This window comes from Vicia villosa, linkage group LG5 (assembly GCF_029867415.1).
Source record: "Vicia villosa cultivar HV-30 ecotype Madison, WI linkage group LG5, Vvil1.0, whole genome shotgun sequence".
NCBI classification, from domain to species: domain Eukaryota; kingdom Viridiplantae; phylum Streptophyta; class Magnoliopsida; order Fabales; family Fabaceae; genus Vicia; species Vicia villosa.
The window spans coordinates 4,672,473-4,698,091 of record NC_081184.1 but is presented as its reverse complement, the minus strand read 5'-3'; the positions used below and the strand labels follow the sequence as shown (position 1 = coordinate 4,698,091).

Genomic DNA, 25,619 nt, shown 5'->3' with positions numbered 1-25,619 from the left:
TTTACATATTAAGAATTTGTCCATGAAACCTTTTAGCTGATGCCCCAAAAAAACTCATTTTCTTACATGTTTTTTATTATTGATATATTTGTCATCCTCATTCAAGCAAAGTTTTTGTAAGCCCTTATTATAGTCTCCACATGACCACTCACGTACCTTCTTAAGAATTCATTTGAGAGTTTGAAGGTGAGAGCTTTGAAAGGAGAAGGGTAGAAATAAAAATATAGATAAATTTTTAACTAAATCAATACTTATTATTCATATATTTTTAATATTTAGTTTATTATAAAAACAAATATTTGATTTGAAATTTTCATTTAAACTTCCAAAAATCATTTTTCAATACAATTTTCAAGTTCTTTCAAACTAAGCAGATTTTATATATGTTATAAAAAATATAGACCTATCAAAGTCCTTTATTAAATCCTTCAATTTTTCCACTTCATAATGAGTGAATAAAAAAATGATGAAACTAAAAGGTACTATGAGAAGTATTAGAGGGTGTAGGTAGCCATCCTCTATTGAGAATCCGTAAAATTGCCATCTTTTTCTTTGGGTTCAAAATACAAAAGCCCAATATCTTATTTCCTTCTTCAAAAAAAAAAACACAAAGCCCAATTCAGACAGCATAGTTTATCTTCTTCTTACAGTGTAAAACAATGAAAGGTCAAAATCCCATAAACCTAAACATGAACAACAACAACAACGACAACAACACTGTGTAATTCGAATCATTACCGAGGTATCATCCATGTTCTTACCAAATCCTAATTATCTGTTAATTCAATTTTCCATTATGCTTATTATTAATGTTATTGTTGCTGTTTTTTCTTAATATTTTGTTTGGGTTTTTGTTGAACTAGTTAATCAATCAACCATGATTCAAAATGGTGGAACTGTATCCCAAGGTTCTGTCCTGTGTTATGCTTGTCAAATTCCTGCTAAGGTTGCTGTCTCAAGTATCCGAAGTTTCTGGGGACATAGTTTGGAAAATAAGCCAAGAGGTATAATTTGCTTACTCTTTCAATTTTCCTTAATTAACCAGCATTGACACTTCAGATCGAAGACGGGTTTGGTCTCAGAGTATCGAATACTGACAAGATCCTTGCACATGTAGTTAATTCAATTCAATTAGTTACATTTTCTTTAAGTTATTATTGGTGTTGAAGTGTGTGTGTCGTGTTTGGTGTCTGTGTCGGCGATTCATAGTGAATTAATATCTCTATGATTTGAATTATTTAGCTCACACTGTGATAAGCAGTATCCAAAGATTATGAATATTTATCCTGTTAGTTGCGGAAGTATATGAGAATTCGCTTTGTTAGTCCTGAGTATTTTAACAGCAGACTAGAGACTATTTTGACGGATTTTGTATATTCTGAAGCACTGACACAAACACAAACGCTAAACACGACACTTACATGTTGACACTGTATATAGTTTTAGAAAACGGAAGTGATCGAATGCAACTGCGTGTTTGTTGGTGTCTGACACTGAGCACGTTTTCAATGTGATGTGTCAGTGATATATAGTTTACTGCATTATTTCAGTCAATGATCATAGTCTTTGATGAAGATCAGACATTGAGATTCCCAGTTTCTGAATTTTTTGAAGTCGCGATGTGATATGTCTGGTCTAAATCCAACGATTTTGATCAGCTGACTGTAGGAATTGTCGTCTCGTCTTTGCAGTAACCATCCTTGAAAACTTTCTTTGCGTTTTTCTGAAGTTGTTTATCAATCTTTCTGTTGTAGGAATGGCATTCACAGACATGTCTGCCACATCAAGCCTACTTTTAAGCGGGGGTCAGAATCTTCTATCTCGTACCATCCCCATGTTACCTAAGCTGCACAAGTCATCTACCACCACTCGGGCAATGAAGAATTCCTCATCTGCCGGCTATCGGTTCCCTCCAATGACAAAAAAACCAAGATGGTGGTGGAGAACATTATCATGCATCCCCTACCTCCTACCTTTCCATCAGGTATGGATGTATGCTCAAACCGCATACCATCTTCACCCGTTTCTCCACTATTTCGAATTCTACACGTACCCTTTTCTCATGGCAATTGGGAGTCTACCTAGATGGTCTCTCATAGCATACTTCTTGATTGCATATCTTACAATTGTGAGGAGAAAAGAATGGCCGCATTTCTTCCGATTCCACGTCGCCGTTGGAATGTTAATCGAGATAGCCCTACAGGTTACTGGGATTGTTAGCCGTTGGATGCCACGTGCGGTCTATTGGGGTCGATTTGGAATGCATTTCTGGACTACTGCGTTTTTTCTTTTTCTCTTTACTACCATAGAGTGCATTAGGTGTGCCCTTGTTGGAATGTATGCCGATATCCCTTTTGTCTGTGATGCGGCATACATTCAAATACCATATGAGTAAGGTGGAATATGTAACAAAGATAACACCTTTATATTTCTGTTACTCTTGTTTGTATTACACATTTTGTTCAGCAGAACCAAAAAAATGACTAATCGGTTTGTTGTTGTTGTTGTTTATATCGAAATAGAACGAATTTGATGTATCCCTTGAGTACATTTTAGTTATATATGTATCAAATTTATCTATATTCTCAGGATTCAATCTCTCTATACTCGTGTGTGTTGTTGTTAAATAACTTTATGTTCTTTTATAGTATCCATAGAGGCAACTAAAGGTCTACTATCAATGCAGAGAACAAAACAAAAGGAATAGAAACACCATTTTCAAACATGCTAGATTTCACTCTCCTGGAAATCACCATCAATAGATATCAAAACCTGCAGAGGAAGCATGGGAACACTTCACCATAATAACAAGGTCAAAACATTCAAATTGCTATTGATTCATACATAAATAGGATTTTCAGGGTAAGTATATAAAGTGCAAGAGTTGATCCTTAGCCTGCCAAAATATCATTTTTAAATTTAGAAAATACTATTTTTTTGTCCATATCCTTCACATTAGTTGATGACCTAAAAAAATATGTTTTCTAGAATCTCTAAATTGACCATACAACATAAGCACGGCAAGTTCACCCTTGATTCTAGAATTTCTAAATTGTTCATACAACATAAAGGGGGTTGCACAATGCTTTATGGACGGTGGTTGCGTGACATCATCATTCAAACTCGTACTTTATTTATCAGGATTAGGTAGGAACGATGAATGGAGAAAGAAAGGAAGATATTTGATTGTATTATAACTATATTGATAAATGTAGTTCAACATAAACTTCCTCCTCGAGTAAGTCACTGATAAATGCATATTTGAGATGTAGTTGTACAAAGTTCCATTGCATTAAATTAGCTACAACTACCAATAATATGAACGTTAATTCTTGAAACATGTGTAAAAAACAATTGTGAAGTCGAGATCAGGTTGTTGTAAGAATCCCTTTGCAATAAGCATCGCCTTATGTTTGGCAACATAACCATTTGGGAGGTGTTACGCTTTTTAGATCCATTTGAGTGCAATAAGCATCTCGTGAGTTGATAAGGAAACTAGATACCACGTTTGATTCTTCTTTATTACATTAACTTATTTCTCTGTTGCATTAATTCACACAGAGTATGAAGCGACTTCTACATAGCAGAATGACTCATCATCAACAAATAAGGCTAAGGGAATGATGTTTCCCTCTAGTGTGACCATATATAGTCAAGAATGCCACATATTATTGGAGACTTCTAGTTGGGAATCTAATCCTCTAGATTTTCTTGCTTTCTTTACTTGTACATCGCCTCTTTTGGGTATATGATGCTCACTCTGGTCATCATGGAATAAAAATGACACACTTAAAGATGATTCAACATATTGGCTTTGTCAATTTCAACATTCATGCTAATTGGTTGTAACATCTTTTCTTGTAACAGTCCTCCAAATCACAGAGTTGTATAACTTGTAAGAACTTGCATTGTGGTATCATATAAGAATCATCATTTCACTTTTATCTTCAAGCTTTTTTCTTTCTTAGGTTTAGGATGTGTTTGAAACATAAAGAGTCAAAATCCTCAAGTGCTTGATATATGGAATGTGACATAGCTATATTACCTTTAAAATCATATCTTATCTCTTAGGTGGACTTCGGTTAAGCACATAACATGCAATTGTGACTGCTCCACCCCAAAAAAACATGTGAAAGTTTCTTTTCTTCCAACATGCATATAGTCATGTTTATATTAGTCATGTTCATCCTATCAACAAAATAATTACGATTAGGGATGCATGGTGGTGTGATGTTATGCTTAAATTCTTATCTTTTTAAAAAATATTCAAATTCTATTGAAACATACTCATCACCTCCATCACTTTAGAGAATCTTGAGATGTCTTTCTGCCACCGCCTTAAATCTCTTGAAACTTGAAATGTTTTATCTTTAGTTTTTATCAAATAGAACCATATCATTCTACTTAACTCATCAACAAAGGGAAATAATATTTATCACCTTCCAGTGACACTATGTTAAAGAGACCACAAACATTAACATGTACCACATCATGTTTACCTTGAACTCTCATTAGAATCCGAGACACAAAATACTTCATTAATTGCATGTCTATCAAAAAAAATGTGTACACATCTACATGCATCATAAATTTAGGAAAACCACATACCATATCCCTTAACTTTAAGATACACAAACTCTTAAAGTGAAGGTCTCCATACTTAGTGTGACATATCCAAACATCATATTCATATCCAATCACCCTAGAAGCAAAACAAATGTGACATATTCAATCATCATATTCATATTCAATCACCTCAGAAGCAAAACAAATGTGACATATCCAAGCATCATATTCAAATCTAATTTTCGTAGAAGAAAAACAATGGGAATTTATGGCATTAGTATAAACTTAAAAGGTTCTATTTTGAGAAAGACAAGTGCTTACAATATTTTTTTATATGTATTAAAGACCTTTATCTGATTGTTTACAAGGTGCATGACAAATTTCTTTTGAAGCAATTGCCCCATGCTTAATAAATTACTTCTCACACTTGGAACATACAACATTTCGATGATGAGTGTTTGATTTATTTTCATACTTTGGATTAAAACATCACCCGCTCCCTCCGATGGAAAGGTTATTTTATCAACAAATATCATCTTCGTATTCTCTTAAGTCATAAAAAATGACTAAACATTCTCGATGAATAGTCATGTGATTTCAACAATTTGTGTCCAAATATCACCCATCTATGCTTCTAAGTTATTATAGTTGCCATTAGGAGGATCGGGTCCGAGTATGAGCCATTCTCACCCTAGGCCATGTGTGCCCCATTATTTACATTGTGTCTATCTATGAGAACACGTTTTCTTTTACATTCATATGCAAATTGTCCAAATCGTTAACAATTATAACACTCAAAATTCTTATTGTACTTTGTTTTCTCTACATTCCTATCTTGATAATCTTTCATGGACTTATCTTGTCGAGACCCCCTTTGTTGGATTTGTATTTTCTATTCTCCTTAGAACTACGAACTTTATTGGACGTTTGAGCTTGCCGAGCCTACGTAGTCACTCATTTTTTTGGTTATTTCAAACACCTTTATTCATATGCTTGTAAGGAACAATACAGTCCCTTAACCGTCATTGCATGCAAATCCTTTGATTCCTCAATTGTCACCATATTGTAATCAAATTTGGAGGAAATAGGGCACATCACTTTGTTCATAATGGTCTGATAAAAAAACAACTTCACCACAAGTCTTCATCTAATTAATGACTATTGTGCTCTTGTTAAAATACTCAATAATCTTCTCATTATTCCCCATCTCCAATAACTCAATTTGTCTTCTCAGTGTTTGTAAATGGACTTTCTTGATTTTGTCATCACTAGCATGACCTTTCTTAATAATTTCATGTGACTCTTTTGATAACGTAACGTTCAAAAAATTTTAAAAATTGAAAGTATCGGCACATTGATGGATGAAGAATATCATCGCCTTGAAATCTTTTTTCTTCAATTATTTATGTACATCAATCTAAATATCATATGCATCATTAGTAACATCTTGTAGACATGTTCACACTACTTTCGTCATATCTTAGAATTCAAATATCACATTTATTTGCTCGTTCCATCTATCCCTATTTCCACTATGAAGAACAAGGAGTTTCTCACTATAATTGTTTCAAAGAGTCTCAAAAAAACTTGTCATGTTCACTTAAGTAAAATGCACATTAAATCTTAAACACTTAGAAATCCTAATAGCTCTAGACTTTATATACCACTTATTATAAATATATTAACACATATATCAAAAGAAAAGAGAAAGAGAGAAATAAAAACTAACGGTGTGTATTGTATTTCACATTAGTTCATATTATTAACGATCACATGATAATTGCTTAAACACTACTAAATGAACTTAAAACGACTAACTAAATCCAACGATCTAACTAACTTAATTACTTTCTCATGTAACAAATAACTTAACTAACATCTTCTACAATTGAATTGCACTTTAATATATTGAAAGTTAGATTCTATTTGTTTTTTAATTAAATTATTACATTTTTATATAATTTTATATTTTTAATTTATATATTTATCAAACACTTTGATTTGAGTCGACTAACTTATCAATTTTAAAGTTATGTTTGGATATTATAAAAAGAATATAGTAAAATAAAGCGAAGTAAAACGTAAGAAACAAAACAGAATGATAATTTCATTCTATTTGTTAGATTATGTTTTGATATTACTATAAAAGAAACATAACAAAATGAAATAGAGCGAAGTGAAATATAGAGAAATGAAGAAGAGTGATAATTTCATTCTATTTGTCAAGAAATTATGAAATATAGAGAAATGAAGAAGAATGATAATTTCATTCTATTTGTCAAGAAATTATAGAACAGAATAAAACAAATTCTCCATAATAGTCATTCAAGTCATTTAAAAATATCAATATGACATAGTATAATGCACTAATTCATTTTATTGATTGACAATGTAAAAGTAAGTTTCCTACTTTTTCTAAAAAAAAAATATATTCAATTATACCTCTCCTATCTTAATTAAAAGAAAAATAACATTTCAACATTTTAGATTTATTTAAACTATTAATTTTATAGAATAAAAGATGTATATTGTAAAATTTTTATTGGATGAGTGACGGCATTACCTTTTTTTAATTTTATTAAATACAACAAATTCAATTAAAATAATTTACTTTTTAGTTTTACTTCTTATACTCAATTTTGATTTTCCATTCTTTCCTTACAAGTTAAGTACAAGTGGCATTATCGTAAATCCACATCTCAACTGCAAAGCATCACTCCTTTCTTTCTCTCTTCCACATCGATTTCATATTTGCACTCTACTATACTCTTCTAGGGCTCTTCAAAATTTTCTTCTGGATCTTCAACGAGTTTTCTCATTCTCAATCAAATCTACCTAGTTTCTCCAATCTTCAGAAATGGTAACTTTCCTCTTCGATCTCTTCTCTCAACCAAAATCGTTTCACCGTTCTCAACAAAACCTTAGATCTGGAACTCGCTCGCTTCGATTTCACGTTTTTTCGTATTGCGCTTTCGAATTTCACTTCCTCGTGCTTCTATAATTTAGGAACGGTTTTAGTTAATTTGCGATCTAATCTAATTTGGAATTGTGCATTGACTCCTTTTTGTTTGATTGATTTTGCAGCCTCTCAGACTTGAAATCAAGGTACGTTTGTTTTTTCGATTTTGAATCGAGGTTAATTTCGTGTTTGCTTGCTGAGAAATGTTTAATTAGCTAATCAGTGAGATTTATCATGAATTAGATTTCTCAGTAGAGTGCAAATGTTTAGGTTTCTGATTGATTAAACTGATTTGTTGTTCGGTAATTTGGTAATTTGATCAGAGAAAGCTTGCGCAAAGATCAGAAAGAGTAAAGTCTGTGGATCTACATCCAACAGAACCATGGTAATATACCTGTGATTTCTTCTATGGAATTAGTTTAATGAAATGAAAATCAACTTAAAATTTTGAACCATATTTATATTTGTTTCTTATTATGTGGAATTGGTTCCGTTCGTTTGGTTTTTCTCAAGTGTGCCGGATAGTGGATACTTGGATGTTTTGCTGAATTCGTCATTTTACTATCATTAATGCAGGATTCTAGCAAGTTTATACTCCGGGACCGTCTGTATCTGGAACTACCAATCTCAGGTGCGTCAATTTTTATAATTCAGATGTTTTATATTGTTATAATTTAGAACGTATGAGGGAGAGAATTACGAAATGTAATTTATGTATGTTGGTACTTGAGTCAGACACGGGTGTTAGTTGATTGGTCACCTTTTGCATGGTGTCTAGATGTAATGAATGGCTGATTCATGAAAGAAGAAAGCTATTGTTATGACTTCCTTCATATTTAAAACAGCCCCACATTCTTTCTTTGTTTTTCTTTTTTAAGAAAAACTAGTGTATACACTCATATTACACTTAAACGTTATCCAAAATGTCGGCGCTCTTCTAAAGTTTTACTTCCACTGGTCTCGATGACGACGAGTAAAATGCCTATGAACACTCTAGTTAAGAATTTTAGTTAACTGCAACTATCTTAATGTAATCAGCAAAGTCATTGTGTTATCAAAACTGCCCTTTATGGGAAATTGAAAAATAAAATTATATTAATCGAAAGGTTTTTTTAGGAATGACATTATTTAATATGGTAAAACTAGTTTAGATTTGCTTATATTTTAGACCATCAAATGAGTTTTTATTTATATTAGAGACTGGTGTTGTATTTGATTTATCTACCTTTGTATATTAAGTTACAATTAAACAAATAAATTCCTTCATATAAAAACTGTTCCCCATAAACTACTATATTGCGATGATATGTAGAATAACTTTCCCTTCATATAAGCAAGTTTTGAACTGTGGCAATTTTTATTGTGATCTTTTAGTGAATAAAACAGCTCTTTCAGTGATGTTTTCTGTTGAAGACTCGTCGGAATTTACTGTAGCATTTTATACTTATAAGCGGTTTGAGACTGGGTAGTGTTTTATAAACTGTCCCTGTAAATAAATTGTAGGAAGAAATTCCCAAGAGCATTAGCACAAGCAGCACCAAGTTCCTTTGGACTGACCTGTTTGAACCTGTGTTCAAATTCCAAATAGGCTGATTTACCTCCACTTTGTTTATCTCACCATTCCCTTCCCATACCAGATGACTTATTTAGGCGTTCTGGTTGATATACTTATTGCGAGGAGATACATTTTGTTAGCTGACCTGTTTGAAGTACATTTTCTTAGTGTGGGGAAGTTTGTGCTTTTTTAGATTTATTATCAGCATTGACTACAATTTTTTTGCCCCTCTTATATATCCAAAGAAGATATATCACTGGCTAGGAAGAATTTTGCTCTTGTACTAATGTATATTCTGCATGTTGTATTTTGCTGGTTCCACTAATGTTCTGTGTTTGAGGCTTATACATCTTGCTTTTTCTATCATAGATTCATGGATACATCGTTTCTCCATGATAATTTATGATTCCATAGACTGATGCATTCATTTAAAATTTTCACAGGCCTATCTTTGTGCAAACATTCATTATAAGTTTCTATAATAATTTTGCTTGTGCAATTAACTTCAATTTATTTTTTTCCATTTCAGACCATGGCTAAGTCTTTCGAGGTTACTGAGTTACCTGGTGCGTGAGCTTCTTTCAGTCTGCTTATTTCATTGTTTCTAAATCTGCCTCTTAATTCAGTTGCTCGAAGCCATTGTTTTCTTCATATATGTGATTGGTCTTAAATATATCATCGTTTTGCAGTTAGGTCAGCCAAGTTTATTGCACGCAAACAGTGGGTTGTTGCAGGAGCAGATGATATGTTTATTCGAGTATATAATTACAACACAATGGATAAAGTTAAAGTATTTGAGGCACACACAGATTACATTAGGTGCGTGGCTGTACATCCCACCCTTCCCTACGTGCTATCGTCGTCTGACGATATGCTCATAAAGCTCTGGGATTGGGAAAAAGGCTGGATCTGCACCCAGATATTTGAGGGGCATTCTCATTATGTCATGCAAGTGACATTCAACCCTAAAGATACAAACACCTTTGCCAGTGCATCTCTTGATCGAACCATAAAGGTTTAGATGTGTTGTTTTTGCCCGATGTTTCCAGCATTTTTATTTATTTACATGCACCAATGCAATAATATTATGCATAAACATTGTTATATTCCCCTTGCAGATATGGAATCTTGGTTCTCCTGACCCTAATTTTACGCTGGATGCCCATCAAAAAGGTGTTAATTGCGTTGATTATTTTACGGGTGGTGACAAACCTTATCTAATTACCGGTTCTGATGATCACACTGCCAAGGTTTGTTTTCTGTTTTTTTGTTTTCTTTACTCTTCGTCTACCCATTGATTTGTTTTCATATATATACACAACAATTAATAGTCCCATATAACCTGTGAAACAGGTATGGGATTATCAGACCAAAAGTTGTGTCCAGACTCTAGATGGTCACACCCACAATGTATCTGCTGTATGCTTTCATCCCGAACTTCCCATTATCATCACTGGCTCCGAGGATGGTACAGTCCGCATTTGGCATTCAACAACTTATAGGTAAGTTGATGCTGTTCACAGAATACCGAGTTGAGTTTTATCTTATTATATTTGGTGTATTCCTTATGCTTTTGTGTCATCGTCGTCACTCTCTTATAGGAACTTGAATAGTTTTTCTTTGGTTGATTTTATTTTTTAAAATTAGACCTTATCCGAATATGTCTTTTCATGTTTTAAAAAACTATGATTCTGTTACTTGTTGCTTCAGCTATCTTATGATAACTATTATTTATAAATTTGACATTCACTTGAGAATTGACAGTGTTGAAGTTCTGTCATATCATGTTTTATTTAGTTTTTCCATGTTACACTTATAAGATTTTATTATTATTATTATTATTATTATTATTATTATTATTATATTGAGATTATGCATATATTCTAGTCAATTTTTTAAAATAACATTATGGTGGTTGATTCTGCTTGCAGGCTTGAGAACACGTTGAACTATGGTCTCGAAAGAGTTTGGGCTATTGGATACATGAAGGGTTCCCGTCGGTGAGTATTTTTTTAAAAGAAAATATATGCAAGTAATTTCTGAGTTTCATACTTGGATCTTTGAATCATTTCATTTTCACTGAGACTACAATGTCAAGCATTGCCTCTATAATGAAGTATTTATATCAGATTATAAAACATTGTTTTCTTTAATATTTCATGTAATCTTGTTTGGTTTGATCTCTCGATAGATGCAGTATCTCTTTCACTTTTTCTTCTCTTAAAAAATTAGTATCTGATCCCCCTTCTTGACCTACATTACCAAAACATCTATCTTTGTAGGGTTGTGATTGGCTATGATGAAGGAACTATAATGGTCAAACTTGGCCGAGAAGAACCTGTAGCTAGCATGGACAACAGTGGGAAGGTCATTTGGGCTAAGCATAACGAGATTCAAACTGTCAATATTAGGAGCGTAGGAGCAAATGTGGAGGTATGTGCTTATTATTTAGCAGTATAATATGTGAGCAAGAAATGAAAACTTATTTTTTTTATTAATGACAGAAAATACTGTGCTTTTTAGATTGCTGATGGAGAAAGGTTATCATTGACTGTTAGGGAGTTGGGCACCTGTGATCTCTATCCACAAGTGAGCGAAGACCCTTTTTCTTACTATTTTGTTTCCTTATTTTGCATCACCTATCTACGATAATGTCAATTATGCTCACATTGTACAACTCTCTCAAAAGATTTTAGAAAACAAACATATTTACATTATTTAGCAATTCAGGCATTTTGATTTATATATATAAAGTTACATTTTCCTCAATCAAAGTTTTTCCTTACATGGGTCCCCATCCAGCTCAACTCGGATTAGTTAGGGTTCAATGTGACTTTTAAATGCCGACAATCTCAACAAAAAAATATTATGTAACTTCTGAGTTCTGAATTCAAAAGTTAATGACAAAAAAAAAGCATTTTATTCTAGTTATCATTGTGTAGTTATTAGTTCATACTTGAAAAAATAAGCTTAACCAGTTCCTTGGCTTCAATTACCGTTGTTAATTTGTTCCTTCATGTATTTTGACTGACTCGTGATTTGCTTTTTTATATTCAGAGTTTAAGGCACAATCCAAATGGGAGGTTTGTTGTTGTTTGTGGGGATGGTGAATATATTATATATACTGCCTTGGCATGGAGAAATAGATCATTTGGTTCAGCTCTAGAAATTGTTTGGTCTTCGGATGGAGAGTATGCTGTAAGAGAAAGTACTTCAAAGATTAAAATTTTCAGCAAAACTTTCCAGGTTTGAAGTTCACTTCGAAATACTCCTATTTTATCCATTTTGTGATTGAAGATGAAAATGACAGTAACAACCAACTAATCCTTAATGTTTATTTAAAGCGCAAGCAAAATGGGTCCATTTATTGATTTACTATTTATGGAAGGACCAAACAAAAATAATCATGCTGGCAATTGATTTTCCAAAATAGAAACCTAACATGGTTCTCAAAATAAAGTTATATTATTGCTTTAGATGTCTGCTTACTGAAAGAAGTTTTCTCTAGTAAATTTTAATTGAAGTCAAGATGTTTTTCGTATTTCAGGAAAAGAAGAGTATCCGCCCGACTTTTTCAGCAGAACGAATATTTGGCGGTACTGTGTTGGCAATGTGCTCAAATGATTTCATCTGCTTTTATGATTGGGCTGAATGCAGATTGATTAGGCGTATTGATGTGAATGTGAAAGTAAGGGCTTTCATGCAGTGACATCTATGGCCTGCTTGGTTATTTTATTTCTGTTTTAATTACAAAAATGGCACTTTGTATCCTATCTTCAAAGTTTTATACATTAAACAGGAAAAATAATAGAAGTTGTTTCCTTTGTTTTTAATTGAAAACATGAAATGTGAAAATGATTGGACATTTTTGTAATAAAAATTGAAAACTATGAAAACAGAAAATTTTCTACAACCAAACTGATCCTTAGCTTTTTTAGTTTTAGCCTAGCCCCTTCTAATTTCTTGTAAATTTTCTTATTTTTTTGTTGGGTCAGAACCTCTACTGGGCTGATAGTGGTGATCTAGTAGCGATTGCTAGTGATGCATCATTCTACATTCTAAAGTATAATGTGAGTATTCTGATTGACTTGATTTTCTTATAGTTTTTCGCTTTCTCTTAAGGGATTATACTTTTCCTTTTCCTATCTTTTCGGTTGAATAAATATTTGGTGGTGAACCACGGTAAACATTTTATTTCTACTGTTGCAGCGTGATGTTGTTTCATCATATTTAGATAGCGGGGGATCTGTGGATGAGCAAGGTGTTGAAGATGCCTTCGAGCTCCTTCATGAAATGAGTGAACGTGTCAGGACAGGAATCTGGGTTGGGGATTGTTTTATCTACACCAATTCTTCTTGGAGGCTTAATTACTGTGTTGGTGGCGAGGTATTGGCTCTTTCGTTTTAGCTTCAATGGAACTCCATATTTATTTATTGAACTCTTTCTCTTTGTTGTAATGAATTCCTTCTTATATCAAATAAATAATTTATTTATTGAATACAAAAATCATATGAAATCTGTTGGTTCATAAATGAATATAGGTAACAACAATGTTTCACTTGGACCGTCCAATGTACTTGTTGGGATATCTTGCCAGCCAAAGTAGGGTTTATTTGATTGACAAAGAATTCAAGTAAGTGGGACATATGTTTGCATTATTCATTATATCTTGTGCTGTATGTAATCTTGATTATTTTCCTATTTCTCGATTGTTCTTCAGTGTTGTGGGCTACACACTCCTTTTAAGCTTGATCGAGTACAAGACTCTTGTGATGCGTGGTGATTTGGAAAGGGCTAATGAAATTCTACCATCAATTCCACAAGAGCATCATAATAGGTATTATTTACTTTTTTGGGGTTACATTGTTGCTTAATGACCTTTCATTATTTTGTAATTATGTTTTATACTCCCTCCGTTCCTTTTTAAGTGTCGTTTTAGCAAAAAGCTCTTCCACCAAGATAGTGGATTATTAGAGTTAGTTTTTCTATTATACCCTTATTTATTTTTCTCTTTCTAAATAAATTCAATCATACACTCTCTTTTTCCAATAATTTATTGAAAAATTTGAGGTGGAGTTATTGAAAAAATAAGGGTATAAATGACAAATTATAACATTAAATTATAAAACGACACTTAAATAAGAACAAAAAAATTCTTCTAAAACGACACTTAAAAAAGAACGGAGGGAGTATGTTTTAAAGAAATGCTTTACCTTGAATGATTTGCGCTGTATAAATTATGAAAATATACTTTCTGAAAAACAAAATGCGTATGTAGATAATTCTTATGCACTACATGCCCTTTCTATCTTTATGCACAAATTGTTCTGGTCTGATCCCGAGTAAAATGTTAACCTGCCGAGACATAAAAGTGGATCCTATGTGATTGAGAGAGAATCTTTTGACATTTATCTGATTATAAGCTGTTAGTTTGCATTTTTGTTTTTGCAAAGGCTATTCTTGGTTTGCATTTAGTGGCGTTTTGCTTCTTGCCCATTTTGATATGTTAGTATTGACTCTATCTAGTCTGCTTCCATATTATTTATCATTGCTTGGCATGCTTTTATGATTATTATGTATAATCTTGTATGAGGTATGTAGTGCATGTTCTTTATGTCGTAGTTTTATAATAGATTTCTATTTCACACGGTGTTACTAAGACATTAATTTTAAAATTTGGAACACAAATGTCCTATCCTATCCATTCTAATTGCAATACTTCTTTCTATGGTAGTGTGGCTCATTTCCTGGAATCTCGAGGCATGATAGAGGATGCTATTGAAGTTGCTACTGACCCTGAGTACAGATTTGATCTTGCCATACAGCTTGGAAGATTAGAGGTTGCAAAGGTAAGTTCTCCTCTCCGAGGAAGGCAGTATTACTTGGCTTGCGAAATCTCTTAGCTTGGCCATCCAATTTTCATTTCTTGTTTTAATGAGTTTGATTTGTCAGTATATATTGGGAGTAATGTTCATCCTCTCTTGTTGCAGGCTATTGCTATAGAAGTGCGGAGTGAGTCTAAATGGAAACAGTTGGGAGAATTAGCTATGTCTAGTGGAAAGGTGCTTTTTCCCGTCTAAAGAATCCATGTTTTTGGTGTTTTCTGTAGTAATTCACTGAGTTGCATTCCTAAATATTCATGTCCATTTTTATTTTAATTTATGAGTTGCAAATCTAAATATCCGTGTATATGTCTCCCACTGGGGTGTCTTTTTCTCGGCTCTTTTCCTTTTTAGCTCCGCTTCTGTTTTCTTCATCTATCTTTTCTAATCCAGTAGGCAATGCCAAACTCCTGGTTAGAATTGCTTATACTCCTTCTCACAAGTCCACAGGATTCATTTGGATTGACTTGCTTCCAAGAAGACCACCATTCGAAAGCTTCTGCTCTCAAGTGGAAATGTTCCACTCCACCAAACTCTCATATCTTAATGTGTTACCTTCAAAATACTCACACCTGGATCACCCACCTATAAGCCTCTCTCTTCTCATCAAAATTTGTAATTGTTGGACGGCTCCCTGTTCTCAGCTCCTCCCATGCTTCCATTATGATAGATACCAAATGCTTCTAGAGTTAGATCTCCGATACCTTTTGAAAGGAATTGAATTGAACAAATAAAACTGTAATATTATTTGTTGGACTTTCCGTCTTAATTGTGGTCCGCCCCTAGTCGCTTTAATTGCAGCCCCTAACACCTTAATTTTGTTGGCTTTGAAGGGGTGGATTTAGTCCCACATTGCTTAGAGATATGGCCTGTGTTGTGTTTATAAGTGGAGGCAATCTTCACCTTACAAGCCAGTTTTGTAGGGTTGAGTTAGGCCCAACCCAAATTCTGAGATTATTTAATATTGAAATAACCACTAAATTCAGAGGAAGAAAGCTTCTGTTGCAGCAGAGAAATATAAATGGTAAACATGACGCTAAGACCCCTGTACTGCAAGAGCACCAACTCTTACTCTCAGCTTTTCCCTAATTACCATTTGTAATCCTCTCATGCCTTCTTATAGTCACCCATGCCCATTCCCTTCCCCTAATAATAGTGGGGCCTATTAAGTGCCTTGATGGTGTGTTGCAGAATATGGTCACAAATGAGATATTTCATAGGTTTTAATAAGTTCCAATTAAATTTGTTAAGTTATTTATATATGTTCTCTAGAAGTTGTGTTCAAATGCTTTGGTTTGGGGCATGTTTAGAGGATGGAGTTGTAAAATGAACAAATCATTTTGTTTTAGAGCTTTTTCAAGCTATATATCATGGAATTGTCAAAGTAGGGAACCCTACCCAGCTATTCTTTACCATCAAATACCCATATTTGCATACCAATTTGAGTGGTTTGAAAAAAAAAATTCCTTTCTTTTTTCAAATAAAAAATGTTTGCTTCTTGCAGCTCACTGTATTATCTGTTCTTGCAGTTAGAAATGGCTGAGGAGTGTTTACAACATGCAATGGATTTGAGTGGATTGTTGCTTCTATATTCTTCATTAGGCGATGCTGAAGGAATATCAAAACTTGCAATTCTTGCTAAAGAGCAAGGAAAGAACAATGTTGCTTTCCTTTGCTTATTTATGTTGGGTAAACTTGAAGACTGCCTTCAATTGTTGGTAGAAAGGTAAAATTCTACCGTTGTACTCTTTCATTAACGGCGTTACTTAAATGGGTGGTGGGAAGGTGCGAGGGTGGGTTGGTTAGACTGTGATTACACGTAGCTGACTTATGCTTTTGGCAGCAATCGGATTCCAGAGGCTGCTTTGATGGCTCGATCGTATCTTCCAAGCAAGGTCTCAGAGATAGTGGCAATATGGAGAAAAGATCTTGGCAAGGTAACTTCATATTAACAGATAGAATGTAACTTAAAATTAAATAAATAAATTCTTATATTTATTTGGTATTATGCATAGGTTAATCCAAAAGCTGCTGAATCTTTGGCTGATCCTGAGGAGTATCCTAATTTGTTTGAAGATTGGCAAGTTGCACTTGCTGTTGAATCTAAAGCTGCCGAAACAAGGTGTGTGGGGAAATGCCTAGTTACATTATCTTGCAACTTATATAATCTGTGTACTAAGCACTTCCAACATGTTTTTGACTAACTAACTCTATTCTTTTATTATAGGGAAGTTTACCATCCTGCAGAGGAGTATGTTAACCATGCTGATAAATCACATGTCACCCTTGTTGATGCTTTCAGAAATATGCAGATTGAAGAAGAGGATCAGCCTCTTGAGAATGGGGACTCTAATCATGAGGTATACTAAATATAGGGTTAATACAAAACAAAAGTTATCAAATTGTTCAACTTGAAAACTTGTGAAGAAAAATAAGGAGATAGAATGAATGCTTTTGAGGGATTAGCACTCAGCAGATTTGATATTTATATACACTTCATGATTATTTTCATTATGAATGCTAGTGCAACTTCGTAAGTAAATGAGTTAATTAAATCATTCTACATGAATTTGAACCTAAAGCTTTAAATGATACTATATTTCTAGCATTCCCTATGCTCTTTCCAAGACTTCCCCTCAAGCTGGGTAACAAGTTTGGTCTAACCCGATGGAAAGAGACCCAAGTACACTTCTAATTAGCACTACCCAAGTGATCTTTTGTATACACTTCATAATTAGTTAAATTTTATTATTAGTAGGTAAACATATACTACTACAACTTCCTTAGTATATATGATAATATGAACGAGCAAAATCATTTTACATGAATCTAAACCTAAAGCTTTATATGTTCTACTGTTTTTAGTACTCTAAGTGCTGTTTCCAGCAGTTCTCATAAACTAAATGTTTTTCTTCTATGGAAAGAACAATCTATAGCTCCTATTGATTGTCACTATTTGTATTAGACTGTTACTTTATGTTTTTTATGTCCTCTTGTTGCAGTTGACCGAACAAAATGGAGAAGAGGATTATACAGAGGGGCACGAAGAACAAAATGGAGAGGAAGGAAGCCAAGAGGATGAAGTTGTAGTGGATGCTGATTCTACTGATGGTGCAGTTCTCGTTAATGGCAACGAGGCTGATGAAGAGTTGAGTACGAATAAAGAAGGAGCCCCGTCAGCGTAAAAGCATTTGATTGGCGGAGTGAAAATCCAAATTTTGTCTCTGGTGATTGTTTGTTTCTGATGTGCCTTCCCTAATTCCCCATTTTGATCACTAGCTATTTTTAATACAACTATTACCACCCAAGTCCTGCAAATTCTAGTTTTATTTTGTGTATCATATTCATATATTTTACCACAACTAGGCTGTATATTTAGGAAATAGAGATGATTTTATAAAATTAGGTCCATTGTCAGTAAATCTCCAAACACTTGACATATTTTTCCCCTAATTTTGTGCGGCTATTTTAATGATTTTGTAACATTTGTTTGAATCATGTGGGTATAGTTATGTTAAAAAATTTCCAAGAGATCAAAATCACAATGAGTTGTGTGGTATATCTTAATTTTCTTTTGTTTGAAGAGGTTATGATAGTTCATTTCATTGCCATGTTATTATAGCCATATTAATGAACTTATCTTTCAAAATTGGTTTTCCTTTTAAAATTTGGTTGATAAGATGGTTCTTCTTCACTTGGATACCCTACTTCGGTTCTGGCTCTCTGGAATATTTTATCTCAATTGAGGAATATTTTAATTAGGAGGTGAGTGAAGTGTAAAAATTAATTCAAATAGTTTAAATTCGAATTCTTCCAAACAATGTCTTTAATAGGAGCTGATTAATTATCAGAGGTAGTCACATGATTAATCGTTGGAAGCTTTTAAATTTCGAACCTACTTTTTTTGGCGGTAGTTGCTCCTGCCTAATCATACCTTACTAGGAGGATAGTGCTATGGTCGAACCGTATGAATAAATCAGATTAAATTGAATAATTCGGTTGAATAAACCAATCATTATAGAAAAATTATATTTATTAAATTGGTCGAATTTGATGAATCGGTCCCTAAAAATAATATACACTTACAAAATTTTGAAATATCATTCTTTCACATGTTTATTTTTTAAATTTCTATTATAAATTAATAATCACACATAACGAAATAATACAAATCACAAATTTAAATAAATTTGGAACTTCAATCCATGTCTAAGTGCAAAAGGTTAAACACAAATCTAAATAAATTTTGAACTTCAAACTATGTTTAATTGCAAAAAAGGTAAAGTTATTTCAAATAAGTTTTGAATAAAGTCTAATTTTATTTTTAAAATAAAAAAAATCATCAAAACAAAATAGTGTCGTTTTGTCGGAGAAACATGCATTTAATTCGTCGGTTTTTCAAAACCACTGATTCATTGGTTTTTATCGGTTATGGTTGATTTTGGTCGATTTATACTAGTTCAATAGTATATTCAATCCAGCAATTAAACCAGACCAATGGTCTCTTCAATTCCGTTTCGTCCGGCCGATTTAGTTCAATTTTGAAAACACTAATCATATATCATGTTAGATGGGTAAAATCACACTATCATGAGAAATCTATCTTATAAGAATTTGTCTCAAAGAAAGGTTTTATGATCCTTAAATCCTAACTAAAATCTAATGAATGGTTCAGAACCAAATTCACCTTTCATAACTTTTATTTTAATTTCAAACCTCGCTTAGATTAGAGGAGGAAGAGACTACACATAGAATGACGTCTCCACCCACGAAAGAGGTGCCACCACAATTCTTTTCTAAGTTCAAATTCGATTTATTTAAAGTTTATAAATAATTTGATTCAACTCATTAGATTAAACTTTGTTACACAAACTTATTATTTTTTTAAATTCTAATTTTTTTTATATTTAATATTTTAAATTTATATATTTTAAAATTGGAATAAAATAAAGTTATAAGAATTGAAGAAAATAAAAAGTTAAGATTTAGAGAAAGTTTTTAAAACTTCCACTAAAAATTATATATATTTTAAACTTGCTAATTTTAAACTATAAAATCTAATAAATATTTTAAAACTAAATATACACCTCTACTATCAAATACAACATATAAAGAACAGTAAGAAGAGTAATATTATTTAATACAAAATAATTTGAAGAAGAAAGATAAGGATGCACACATGTCACTATTTTAGAGGTGAGCATTAATTGATTTTTAAATTTAATTTTTTTTAATAAAAATTATGGAGTTGCGATGATAATGAATGGTCGGAATTTAGTTTTGTATTTTTTAGTTTTCATGTTTTCTTATTAATAATTATTTTCTTTTAAAGAAACTCCATCTTAGAGTTCATCATCACCATCATCTTAACCACTTAAACATAAGTTCAAATTTGATATAGTTAATGTCAATGAAAAATATTGACAATTTTTCAATAGACTCCATGAATCTCTTAGTCACCACCTGAATTTTCAGTTTTATTCTCTATTTTTGTAGATGTACATTCGAAAGTATTTTTATTTTTAAAAATTGTTTCATTCTGTATATACATCTACGGAAGTGTTACAAACATAGTAAAATTTGAGATTTTTTCAATTAATTAAAAAAATCTCAAGTTCATGAAATCTTCAAACGACCGTTTGTATCAAAAAATTTAGATGTATGGTTGAAATAATGATACATCTAAAAATTATATAAAAAAAGCGATGGCGTACCAATTAAATTCTTCAAACGAACTTTACCAATGGAGTTAGGTTTATTAACACCAATTATCAGAATTAACTAAATATAAATTTAATGTCTTACTTGAAGATTTAAATTTTTTTGACTAAAATTATATTCAAAATTTAAAGTATTTTTATTCGTTGCCATCGAAATTGGATATAACTATAATTTTTCATTAATTTGCATAAAATACTCATCAAACTTTTCACTTTTGACCACCCTATGTATTTCAATTTGCACCCCTACCCCATCACACTTACTACCGGTCTGCGATTCTCTCCATGTCATCAACTCCATTAGCCACCACGACCGCCGCCATCGACCTCCCTTTATATTCCCACCGGAAGGTAACCCACATACACCCTTCTTCCATTTTTAGTCTGTGCATTCTTATATAAGCTTGGGTTTTGCACACAAGGTGTTTGTTGAAATGTCACAACGATTTTGTTCATGTTTATTTTGAGCAGAACAACTATTGTTTCCTGTCTCACTTCTTCTCATATTGAGTTTTTTTTCTTTCTGAATTCTTATGTGCATATCTGCAACCTTATTCTCAATAATGTTATATAAATAAAAAATGCATAAAAATGACTATGGGAATCTATGTTTCATTTTTCAAAGCCAGAGAAAAAATGCACATTTTCCAGAAACTGTTTAATGGCCTCAGACAACGTGTTTGGATGAATCGTTGCTATGCTTCTTCTCCTGGACTTGCTCTTGCTGATTCATTTTATCTCAATCCAAACATTCCTCTCAATTATGTCTATCCAGGTACTTTATTTTATTTTTTTGAATGAATGAAATGCATTAGTATTGTTAATAATATATGATAGTTTGTGTTTATTGTTTGAGGAAATAATTATTTGTTTCAGATATTTCGGCATATATCTATCTATCTGTAGGAATATAAAATAACAACCTGACTTTAAAAAGCCGTCTCTTAATGCCTTAGTTGATTGAATTATAGATTAATTACTGAATAATCGTTTATAAGTATGCATGTAAGCTTTTGCATGGTAATTTTAAGGCCTTCGTGTTTCTGTGCCAGGTTTCTGCCTTATTTAAGTTAGTATATTTGCAGGAACTGCCACTGAATGCAGAGATGTGATCGGGCAGGGTAAACTGGAACAGCGAGCTCCACCGGCTTATTATGTGCCTAATATGCCTGAACTTAACTCACAAATTAAGCAACTAATGAAACAGGGAAGACTTTGTGAAGCTAGGGATATGTTTGATAAAATGGCTCATAGAGATGAGATTTCATGGACAAATTTAATAGCAGGCTATGTGAATGCAGCAGACTCGAATGAAGCATTGGTCTTATTCTCAAATATGTGGGTCAACTCTGGACTTCAAAAGGACCAATTTATGATCAGTGTTGCCCTCAAGGCTTGTGCACTTGGCAGAAATGTATACTTTGGAGAATTATTGCATGGTTTTTCTGTGAAATCTGGTTTGATAAACTCAGTCTTTGTCAGCAGTGCCCTTGTAGATATGTACATGAAAGTAGGAAAAACAGGGCAAGGTTGTAGTGTCTTTGAGAAAATGACAACGAGAAATGTAGTATCATGGACTACCGTTATTGTGGGGCTTGTACATGCTGGTTACAGTTTAGAGGGACTATTGTACTTTTCTGAAATGTGGAGATCGAAAGTGGGCTATGATTCACATACGTTTGCCATTGCTTTAAAGGCGTCTGCTGATTCAGGTTTGTTACATTATGGGAAAGCCATCCATACACAAACAATAAAACAAGGGTTCAATGAAACTGCGTTTGTTATTAATACTCTCGGTACCATGTATAGTAAATGTGGGAAACCAGACTATGTCATGCGATTATTTGGAAAAACAAGGATGCCAGATATTGTTTCATGGACGAACCTTATCACGACTTATGTACAAATGGGTGAAGAAGAACGTGCATTGGACGCATTTAAAAGAATGAGAAAATCTAATGTCGGTCCCAATGAGTACACTTTTGCATCTGTAATTTCTGCTTGTGCGAATCTCGCTATTACTGAATGGGGGGAACAAATACATGGCCATGTATTGCGTCTAGGTATCGTAGATGCACCGTCGGTGGCAAATTCTATCATCACTCTTTATTCAAAATGTGGACTGTTACGGGAAGCTTCAATGGTATTTCATGGTATGACTAGAAAAGATATTATTTCTTGGAGCACTATAATTTCTATTTATTCTCAAGGAAATCACGCAAAAGAAGCTTTCAACTATCTATCATGGATGAGAACGGAAGGGCCGAAACCAAATGAGTTTGCTCTTGCTAGTGTTCTAAGTGTTTGCGGAAGCATGGCACTTCTTGAGCCAGGTAAGCAGGTGCATGCTCATGCCCTGTGTATTGGCCTGGATCATGAAGCAATGGTTCACAGTGCTCTTATTAGTATGTATTCAAGGAGTGGAAATCTGCAAGAGGCTTCAAAAGTTTTTGATGGTATGAACAATAATGATATTGTGTCATGGACAGCAATGATTAATGGGTATGCCGAACATGGTTACAGCCAAGAGGCTATTAGCTTGTTTGAGAATATTTCCGGCGTTGGTTTAGTGCCAGACTATGTGATGTTTATTGGGGTTTTGACTGCTTGTAACCATGCTGGATTGGTTGATCTTGGCTTCTACTACTTTAAGTTAATGACTAATGAGTATCGGATCGCTCCTTCAAAAGAGCACTACGGTTGCATGATTGATCTTCTATGCAGAGCAGGGCGGTTGAGTGAAGCTGAGCATATGATACGAAACATGCCATTCCTTTGTGACGATGTTGTGTGGTCTACCTTACTCCGAGCATGTAGGGACCATGGAGATGTTGACCGAGGAAGATGGGCAGCAGAACAGATACTTCGGTTGGATCCAAATTCTGCTGGAACTCACATCACTCTGGCTAACATATATGCTTCCAGTGGAAGATGGAAGGAAATGGCACATTTAAGAAAATTAATGAAATCAAAGGGAGTCATAAAGGAACCAGGATGGTCTTGGATCAATGTCAATGATCAATTAAATACATTTGTTGCTGGGCATCAATCTCATCCCCTAAGTGAACAAATAACAGCCATTCTGGAATTACTCAGCACGAGTATAGGAGATGCAAGGCTGGATTTTGGTTCTATTGTAGAAGATGTCGAAGATTAGTGGGTATTGTTTATGAATTTTTAATACACACACATGATCCTCCATATTGCTTAGTTTACTCTTGCATTGAGTGTATAATGTACTTTATGATGTTATTCTTGATGTACTCAAACTTTGGGAAATAGAGGTTCTTTCTTCAAAGGAGGATGCTAAGAATAGCTTTCCATCATCAAAGAAAAGGGCTGCTGAACGGGAGCTCGGCCAAGACACTCCTCTCAACGATGAGGAAGATGCCTCTAACCTTACTACTGGAACTTTCAAGAGAGCCAGTAATGAGGTTCTGGCAACTGTAGTATTCTGCTCAATCCCATTCCAAGTCAGTCCCTTCGCAAACACGCAAAACTCCCCTCCAAACTCCCAAAGATCTCCTCAAGTTTTAGATGCCGACTGTGCACGGTGAAGACATTGTCTATTTATTCTTGTCATATAAGTAATGGTTTCGAGGGCACTTCTTGATGTTTGATTTTTGCAGCATACTGTATTATCTGTTCTTGTTAGAAATGGCTGAGAAGTGTTTTAAACATGCAATGGAGTTGAGTGGATTGTTACCTCTATTTTTCTTTAGGACATACTGAAGGAATATTAAAACTTGCAACTCTTGCTAAACAGCAAGGGACTTTACTTACAAGGTAACTTCTTATTTACAGATAGCATCTGGGTTAAATAAATAATTTCTTATATTTTTTTATTAATATACACAGGTTAATCCAAAAGCTGCATATTCTTTGACTGATCCTGAAGAGTATCCTAGTTTGAAGATGTTGCACTTGCTGTTGAATCTAAAGCTGCAGAAACAAGGTCTGTTTTCTTACGTCATCTTGTGTATAACTTACATAAACTGTGTAATAAGCATTTCCTATATATAGTTTACTATAGTTGATAACTTTAAGATACAATCAATTCAGACTGACTAACCAATTCAGCTATTTGCATCGCATTGACTCAGAATAACTGGTGATTTCTTGGTTGACACCATGTCGGAGCTTTCTGAATTCAAATGGCACGGTACATTCAGATGACTCATTCCATGTCAAGAGGAGTTTCTACTCGGGAATGAACAAGGAGTCGTGGTTGAACACTCTCCGAGTCCCTTTTTTGCCTTCTGAATATCAAGTCGAGAATGTAGTTTGCATTCTTTGATGACTTATGGTAGCAGAGCTTGGAGCCATCGGCAAGGTGTCTCAATGCAGCAACTTTTGGTTTGTTTGGAACCACAGCTGTAATTTAGTTTTTGCGTGCCAATGCAGTATCGCAAAAACAGAAGTTATAAGATACAGCTTCCACGAGGGTCAAATGAAAGCTCTAGTATGGTTGCCACTCATGCTAAAGGAAATTATTAGACGAAAGAGATACTCCTTAGAAGTACTTTTTCAAGTCTCAAGAGTTTATGAAATAGTGAAGACTAAAAGTGCTTAGTAACTTATCAAATTATTAGTGCATCTAGAACATTTTTGTGAAAATATTTGTCCAATTGTTTGAGAATGATATCTTGTTCAGGTCCATTACTTTCCTCTATGTCTCATAATAAGAGTCTTTATAGCAAAAAAAAAAATATTGTTTCAAAATAATTGTCATTTTATTTTTTCAATGCACTATTAATTAAGTTTATCAACTTTATCCCTAATTTACGTTATTAGTTGAGTTGAATTTGGATAAAAAAAATATATATTATTAGTGGAGCCACATGTTCTCTATGTCTATGGGCCCTCCTGAAAACGGGTCTGCAAGGGGGCATCTTTAGTAACTAGGTTCTAGGGTGCAATTGGCTCATGATTGTCAT

At 33.5% G+C, this 25,619-nt stretch overlaps 2 protein-coding genes and 1 pseudogene across 2 annotated transcripts; all 3 read left to right on the top strand.

Annotated features, from left to right (window-relative positions):
- Window positions 1–612: 612 nt before the first annotated feature.
- Window positions 613–2,537, top strand: LOC131601212 (protein TIC 20, chloroplastic). The gene is made up of 3 exons (XM_058872983.1): window positions 613–742; window positions 864–1,004; window positions 1,755–2,537. The coding sequence occupies exons 2-3, from the start codon at window positions 878–880 to the stop codon at window positions 2,393–2,395; spliced, it is 768 nt and encodes a 255-aa protein (XP_058728966.1). The 5' UTR covers window positions 613–742; window positions 864–877; the 3' UTR covers window positions 2,396–2,537.
- Window positions 2,538–7,256: 4,719 nt separating this feature from the next.
- Window positions 7,257–18,501, top strand: LOC131601210 (coatomer subunit beta'-2-like). The gene is made up of 24 exons (XM_058872980.1): window positions 7,257–7,426; window positions 7,651–7,671; window positions 7,849–7,910; window positions 8,102–8,156; window positions 9,610–9,646; window positions 9,770–10,095; window positions 10,199–10,330; window positions 10,434–10,582; window positions 11,012–11,080; window positions 11,363–11,513; window positions 11,604–11,669; window positions 12,138–12,326; window positions 12,628–12,768; window positions 13,076–13,150; window positions 13,290–13,466; window positions 13,622–13,713; window positions 13,801–13,917; window positions 14,815–14,929; window positions 15,071–15,142; window positions 16,492–16,688; window positions 16,806–16,899; window positions 16,978–17,084; window positions 17,190–17,322; window positions 17,965–18,501. Exons 1-24 carry the CDS (start codon window positions 7,424–7,426, stop codon window positions 18,145–18,147), a joined length of 2,763 nt encoding a protein of 920 aa, XP_058728963.1. The 5' UTR covers window positions 7,257–7,423; the 3' UTR covers window positions 18,148–18,501.
- A 2,296-nt stretch (window positions 18,502–20,797) lies between these two features.
- On the top strand, window positions 20,798–25,299 carry LOC131601209 (putative pentatricopeptide repeat-containing protein At3g47840; annotated as a pseudogene).
- The last annotated feature ends 320 nt before the right edge of the window (window positions 25,300–25,619 follow it).